Raw genomic sequence first — 7,955 nt, 5'->3', positions numbered from 1 at the left:
TCTCCTTCTGCATTTGATGTCCATTATATCTCAAGAGGTGGGCAATTGGACTTTATCTTGAGTCTTTGGACTTTATGATTTATCCTTGCCTTGGTCAGAGTTCTAAAGTCTTTCAAAGTTGTTTTTCCTAATGTTATTATACATACATTATCTTTATTGCTCTGCTCACCTTAATTTTAATCAATTTGTGAAAAACTTTCCAATTTACTATGAATTTGTCCATTTTAAAATTTTTATGGTATGATAATATTCCATTCCATGGATACACCAAAAAATTTAATAGGTAGATAGTTCTAATTTTCTAGTTTTAGGCTAAGAACTGCCAAAAAATTGGAAAATAACAGTCATATGCTTCTTTCTTTGATATTTTTAGTTTTTAGACTTATTACTGTCATTGCTGAGTTAAACCATGTGCATAGTTCAGTCACTTCTGGAAAGAGTTGCAAACTCCTTTTCCTGCACTGCAGGACCAATTCACAGCATGACCAGTAGTGCACTGAGATGCTGGTTTTCCTGAATCCCCTCCAACAATATTATCTTAGGAAGTAAAATGGTAATGGAAATTTGAAGATCTTGTCTGCCCTTAAACGGTCAAATGTAATCACAGGGAACCCACAGTGGGAGGAACTTTCTGAAAGGGTGGAAGAGAAAAGGTGGAGCAGAAAGGAGCAGAGGAATGCCTGAGCAGAGCTCAGAACAGCCATAGTGGAGGCAGAGCAGCTAGCATGAGTGAGAGAAGGGCATTTTTGCTTAAGGGAACCTGTTTAATTTTGAAGGTCTGACAGAGGGAATATTGGGGATGTCAGTGTTCATTGCATTTGTTATGCACAAAAACTTCTTGGTTGCTATGATGGATTTGGCTTTCTGGTATTGGAATTCAACTTACTGATGTTTGAATAAATGTTTTGGTTCTGTCTACCATGTGGAGAGTCTTTTAGATTTTGTGATTCAGAACTACACCATCATATTCATAGCTACTGTGGGCACTTGTGAATGTTACATTGGGGTTATAGGAATTTAGGTGATCTAGTCGATAGACAGTTGGACCTGGCTTCAGGGAATCCTGAGTTCAAGTCAAGTCTCAGACACAGCAGCAGGATGACTCAAGTACAAGTCACTTAACCTATCTTTGTCTCACTTTCTTACTCTGTTATACTGAGATAACCATAGTATTTACGTCTTAGGATTTTTTTCTTGAGGGGCAGGGAAATCAAATAAAATATTTGTGAAGTGTTTTGGAAACCTTCGAGGACTTATCAATGTGACTTTTTTATGGTGATTATTTTCATCTTTTGTCATCTTCACAATTTAACAATTGTGAGATATTCTTTCTATTTGCACTTGGAGTATTCTTTTAATATGGTTGTTGACATCTTTCATTTCATATTTAAACACTACCTGTATATAATGTTATCCATTTATTTGTTGGGAAATATCTCCCAGTCTTACAAATTTGAATCAGTTCCTTATGTATATTTTTATGGGAGATTTTTATTTTAAAAAAGCAAATAAGCAGAAGAAAACTTTCACCAAAGACTTTTCCTTTAGCTAATAATTTTTTTCTTTGGAATTTATTATATTAGTTTTATTTGTTTTGTTTATACAAAACCTTTTTAACTTTTATAAAATCAACATTGTTCCTTTTTTTTTTTTTTGCTAAAATCCTCTTTGTCCTTTAGTCATAAACTTATCCCTTATCCATAGGCCTAAAAGATACTTTGTTCCTTGATCTTCTAATTTGCTTATATGTCCTTCTACATCTCTGTTGTATATTTTTTTTCGCCATTTATTTTAGTATTTGATATGAAATGGTGTTCTATACTCAATTTCTTCTACACAGCTTTCCAACTTTTTTTCAAAGTCAAGTCCTTAGCCTAATAACTGTGATCTTCAAATACTATGCATCACATACTGTATCACAATGATGATTTGCTCCTGTGTGTGGTGTACTTAATCCATTCCAATGGAAAAAAAAATCTCTACTTTTTTTCATTTGTAACAGTTTGTCTTAATGATTATTGCTTTCTAGTATTATTTGAGATCTGGTAGTCTTAGGTCCTCTTCTTTGCCGCTTTTTTCATTAAGAAAGAAAATGATCATTGTTCATTAAAAAAGAACAAGCATGCCACAAGTTGTGAACTGAGCATCATAAACTTTTAAAGGTTCACATGGGTCAGCGGCGAGGGGTGAGTGAAGGTGAGAGAATCATGATCAGTATACTGGTGGGTTGACCTTCAGTTATATGTCCTCTAATTGTTACCTGGTAGATAATTCTTTAAATCTTCCTCTTCCTAAAATACCTTACTTCGCAATTTTAGGGTGCAAAATGCTTTTAATGTTTTTGCAAATTTTGCAGGATTATCCACTCAATATCCCCTTAATTTATAAGTTAAAAAATCATTTTAAGGGAAAATAATATGTGCTAGCAATAGCCTGAAAATTCTGTAATATTTCATTCATTTATACTATTGTTCTGAATAAAGTATCAACTGAGTAAGTGTAATCCATTGTGATACCTCCTCCCAACCATTTATTATCTCCATATCCCCATCAATCTCATAATTATCTGTTGCCTTACTGAAACTCAAGTGCAAATGAAACATGACCATTTCATAATGATGGCTTTTTCACTTATACTCATTATAATATTATTACACGAATATTATTGTATACTCTTTCTATTAATATTGTTTCTCTTTCATTTAAAAATGATTCTTTTATTTACCCATTGGGAAAAAAATCATAGAAATATTCAAAGTAATGCAAAAATATTTCCTACATATCCCATATAAAGAAATGCTGGCTGGATGTTATATAGAGATAAATATATACATATTCGTATAAAAATAGTATGGCAAGTCAATGCAATGAAGATAGACTTAGATACAACCTCCTGACCAGGATCAGTTATTAACATTGACCAGTGTATCTGGTAACTAAGTAAGTGAGTCTAGCAACCTGTGCAAAGCCAGTGACCCTCAGAGCATGACGGGGACCTCATCATTAACATGCAATAGAGAAGGGCTCTTGGTAGGCATGGAGGAAAAACTAATAGATTTTAGAGATGGTACAGGAATATCACAATGGTCTGTACTGAGAAAGGTGACTGGCATTCACTTAAGGTAGGATGGCATTCAAGAAAGGCTCATCATTACCTTAACAATTAAGAAATGTTAATTGTTCTATGTAGCAAAGACTACAAGACACATACATACATAAATACATATATATATGTGTGTGTGTGTGTGTGTGTATGTATGTGTGTGTGAGTGTGTGTGTGTGTGTGTATGTATGTATCTTGTAGTCTTTGCTGAGGGTCGGTCCACAACTAACAGATTTTCTATCTCTTTGGGAGAGAGAAAAACTTCCTTAACTACAGAAAACCATAAAAGAGCAGATGGTGGATCTTTTGGGGGTGGTAATTTTGTGGGAGTGAAATGAACATATTTATGAAATATCCCAGGGAATACTGGAATGAGAGACAACAATCTTTCTTTTAAACTAAGAAATCTTTGAGCCAACTTAGCTGGATTCCTGAGATTAATTCAAGATGTGTGTGCAAGTCTAATTTCAAAATTAATATGCAATGCAATCAGTTACATTTTAGAGTCAAAACAACATATCAACAATATGCAATATCAATGTAGAAGAAATCAGAGGTAATATTAATTTAATCTGCTCACAATTAATAGATGTTGAAAAATACATAAATCTTCATACTCACGTATAGTATGTACATGTTTAACACATACGCACATATGTATCAAGACCTCCATACATTTCTAAATCTATCTTTATAAGCATCTATTGGTATTTCAGAAATAATTTTATCTCCTCTCTGCTAGAATCTGGATAGCAGGATTCTTGCTAATCCATGGTATAAAGCTGAAATTATAACAAGCTAAATGGTGAATCCAAGAGAAATTGAATATTTAAGAGCAAAGTAAAATTTATTATGCTAATAATTATTAATAATAATGATATAATATCTATTTAGTATTTTCAGTTTTTCAATGTTTTTTGTATCAGGTCCTTTTGGTCTCAAAAAGAACTTTGCAAAGACACTACAAAGAGTATTAATATCACAATTATACAGATAAGAAAGCTGAGAGTTAGGTAAATTCAAACCTTTAAAAGTATTTGGGGCTTCTAAATGATCTCTGTCAGGATTATTTTCCAAGCATTCCTATTTCCAAGCTCATCACCTTATTTTTTATGACATATTTCTTCACAAAATATTTGGAGGATTATTCAATTTAGAGCATGCAAGGTGAGGGGAAAGAAATGAGAAATATTGCTCAAACGACATGAGCATTGAAATGTCAAACATACTGCTGTCAAGATATTAGGAGACTGATGCCTGCATCAAAATGGGCACAGGCTTAACCAAGAAGTGTGGAATGATGGACATGAGCCAGTCGGGATCTGTCGGAGCAGTTCCAAGTTACTGATCAGAGGGCAGGGTTTATATAATGAATGTAAAGCAATTATCTTTTAGATTCCCATGAGAGAATGGTTTATGTCCTTGTTCATTGACGTATATCTGTATGTTTGGATGTTCTTGTTCACTTACATAATCCACGTTTTAATGTCCTTGATCCCTTGTATGCATCTATGTCTGAGTCACTGTTCAGTTATCATGTGCTAAATTCCTGCAAGTCAGGAAGAGATGGTGAGTCAAACTTAAGACATAATATAGCCTTCACAGGGAGCTGGCTTGGGAGAAATCCTGGACCAGACTCTTCCCATGCATGAACCTGGTCAGAGACTGGCCCTCAACAGGAGACACTCTGTTGTCCAGAGATAAGGCCTAGCAAACAGGCTGTGTGCCCTTAGCTTGCCATAATAACAATCCTTTTTGCTCACCCTCTGGATGATCTCAACCACAGCAAAAGCTCAGAATTGGGATTTATGATTTCCCTGTTTCCCAGGAGATCCTGATCTGAGAGCTTAGCTAGAACTGCAGCTGGCATGCTGCAGCAGAAAGTGATTGATCACATCACTGAACACTCTGAAAAATTCTTGCTTTTGTAAATGCTAAGTGAACTGAACCAGGTGGTGCATTCCTCTTCCCACCACACTAACTCAGGTTCTGTACCCTGCTGAGCAATCAATTACAAAGCCGAACAATTCCAGTAACTTGGAGACTCTTCCCGCAGGAACTAAGAATGCCTGTATTGTTACCAAAATGCCTGGACTTGTGGGCCTGCCATGGGAATCATTTGCTTGAGACTTAAGAAAGGTTCTGTTGGGTCCTGCTTTTTCGTGGGTTTCCTGCTTAAAAATCCTACCCCTGCCACAAGCGGGTAAGCTGTCCTTCTCAGGAGGACTTTGCTTGCAAGCCTATTTCCTTAAGTCTGAAATTAAGCTTCCATTTGATCCTTACACACCTGCCTCTGGCCTGCTTTGCTCAGCTCTGCTCATCCGCAGGTTAAAGATTGGTCCAGTCCAGACTCTACTTAAAATTCTTTTGTCCCTGCCACTCATGAGTGTGACTTATACTGGATTAAGATGGAATTAAGAAGCATTTAACAGAATTATTGAAAAGAACACAATAAAACATGGAGAATGCTGTCTTTTAGGTATGTCAGAGGTATCCGTCTCTTCGTGACTCCATTTGGGTTTTTGTGGCAAAGACACTCAAATGGTTTCCATTTGCTTCTCCAGTGGATACATTTTGTCAGGCAGTCAGGGGTTAATTGACTTGCCCAGGGTCACACAGCTAAGAAGTGTTTGAGGCTGGATTTGAATTCAAGTCTACCTGACCCTGGACCCGGTGTTCTACTCACTGAGCACGAGATACTTCTAAAATGCAGATAATCTTACATTCTATAACAAAGTCATTATGCAACTCACAGAGACCCTTATGGATGGTTCATTGGTTTCTGTTTCTGAGTTTTACATCATTGGTATAATGAAAGGAAAAGTAGATTTGAAATCAGGAGACGTGAGTTTAAGAAATAACTATGTTCCTTGTATCAGTGTCATCAAAAGCAGGACACGTGATGTCTGGTCAAGAACATCATTTTAAAAGAGGAAAGAGTGAATACATGATCACAGGGTCCTTTTCAGCATTAGGTCCTAAAATCCTTAGATTCCACTGTTCTTGCCCCTCTCCCACCTTCTGAAAGACACTTGTTTGTCATAGTTTTAGGGCAAAATGCTAGGAATGCATTTAGTTGAGGACACTGTGGTGAAGGAGACCTTGTTTCCTATGCTGTAGAACATACCAGTATTTTCGGACTTGGGAGTCAGAGAAGATCAGCACAAAAGGGCTGATGGCTGGGAACCATGCTGCTATGAGGTCCAAAGTGGCCACGAACCAGGGCCCATGTTTGTCCATTTCAAATTTGTAAAATGACAAGCCAGTATTAACAGAATAAAAGGAGACATATGTGCTCACTAATAGGAGCACAGTCTGGGTGGCTTTTTTCTCAGGGAACCTTGTGGCAGAGAGATGAGGACTGTGAATGTGTTTCACTTGCTGATGGTGTCTGTGCAGGAGAATCACTAAGTAGGCACTGGAACAGATCATGAATCCCACACACATAACATCAGGAATAAAAAAGACAATTGCAAAAAGTGCAGCATTAAAAGAGGGAGGAGTCAAAGTTGAACAATATCCCAGATTCCATATCTTTGTGTTATTAGTCAGATATCTTGAGTTATGCATAGTCCCAAGCAAAGTGAAATTTGTCAGCAGGTGGAAGCACCAGAAGATGAAGCAGGAGGGGACAATGCACTTTGGGGCTTGTGTTTTGAGTTCCGCCCACCTGGAGTTAATGGGACTGAGGATAATGACCTGAAAACCACTCAAGAGGCAGGTGATACTGAGGCCAACACTCCGGGCCACATTATAAAAATAAATCACAAGTTTACACCCTGCAAAGTCCAAGAAATTTTTGAAACCCAAACAGGAAATCATCTGAGGGATTCCCTTGGAGAGCAGCACTTTTGAGTTGGCCAAGGCTAAGTGGACAAAAAGGCATTCTATGGGTCTCAGCCTTTGGCCAATGAGTGAATGGAAGGTGTATAAGCCCAGGAGGAAAAAGTTCCCAAGAATCCCAACTCCCATCTGAATAAGGAAGAGAACGCTCAACACCAGATAACTAATCATCATTTTCTCCAAGCCTTAGGAGGAAGCATTGTGGTCAGAGATGGAAAATCCTAGGAGAAAATGAAAGATGTGTTAAAATTCTGAAGGGTGTTATCCAAGAGAATTGGGTTCCATATGGGGAGCACTGGAATAGACTATGTGTTGGGCTGAATGTTGATATAATTCATCTGGAAGAAGCAAGGGGCTCACTGAGACTGGTTTGTATTTTTCCTTGATAGCCAGGACAGGAAAATGAGCAAAATATTGAGAAATGAAATAGATATGACAACAAAAGTCCTTCTTACAATGCTGAGCCTTTGGGGGGGGGGGGGTTGAGCATAATGCTGGAAGAATGAATTCATAAGTTCAATTACAAAGGGCTTAATGTGTAAGAATATTTTCAAGATGCACTGTTTAAAATATAAGTAAAAATAACAGACTGAAATGAAAAATTGCCACAGAAAATCATGTCACCCTGGGCAAGACAATTAATTTTCACATGCTCAGTAGCCTCTCCTTTTAAATATTATAATAAGTGTTTGTGGTGGTCAAATGAGATAATATGACAAGTGATTTCCAGGCTTAAGGAGCTGTAACATATATTAATTTTAATTACTTTTTATTTATTGATGAATACTGTTATCTTTATTAATAATAATCAAGCAATTTAAACTTAGAAAAATGATGAACTTTAAGAGCTGGGACATGGGGAAAAAGACATATTGTTACATTTTTGTTGCAATAAAGATAGCTAGAAATGTATCAAATCAGAAATTGAAATTATTTTAGAAATCACAAACTCATTTAACCAAATAAATTATCTTTTAATATAGAAATGTTCCTGTCTGCTCCCAAAATA

At 36.5% G+C, this 7,955-nt stretch overlaps 1 protein-coding gene across 1 annotated transcript; it reads right to left on the bottom strand.

Moving 5' to 3' along the window:
- Positions 1-6,175: 6,175 nt before the first annotated feature.
- Positions 6,176-7,276, bottom strand: LOC138161382 (vomeronasal type-1 receptor 1-like). The gene has a single exon (XM_069088208.1). It carries the CDS (start codon positions 7,118-7,120, stop codon positions 6,176-6,178), a length of 945 nt encoding a protein of 314 aa, XP_068944309.1. The 5' UTR covers positions 7,121-7,276.
- Positions 7,277-7,955: the final 679 nt, after the last annotated feature.

Source organism: Petaurus breviceps, unplaced genomic scaffold, assembly GCF_028583685.1.
Source record: "Petaurus breviceps papuanus isolate PSGF00001 unplaced genomic scaffold, PetGlider_PUasm1.0 185, whole genome shotgun sequence".
NCBI lineage: Eukaryota > Metazoa > Chordata > Mammalia > Diprotodontia > Petauridae > Petaurus > Petaurus breviceps.
This window is presented reverse-complemented; position numbering and strand designations above follow the sequence as displayed.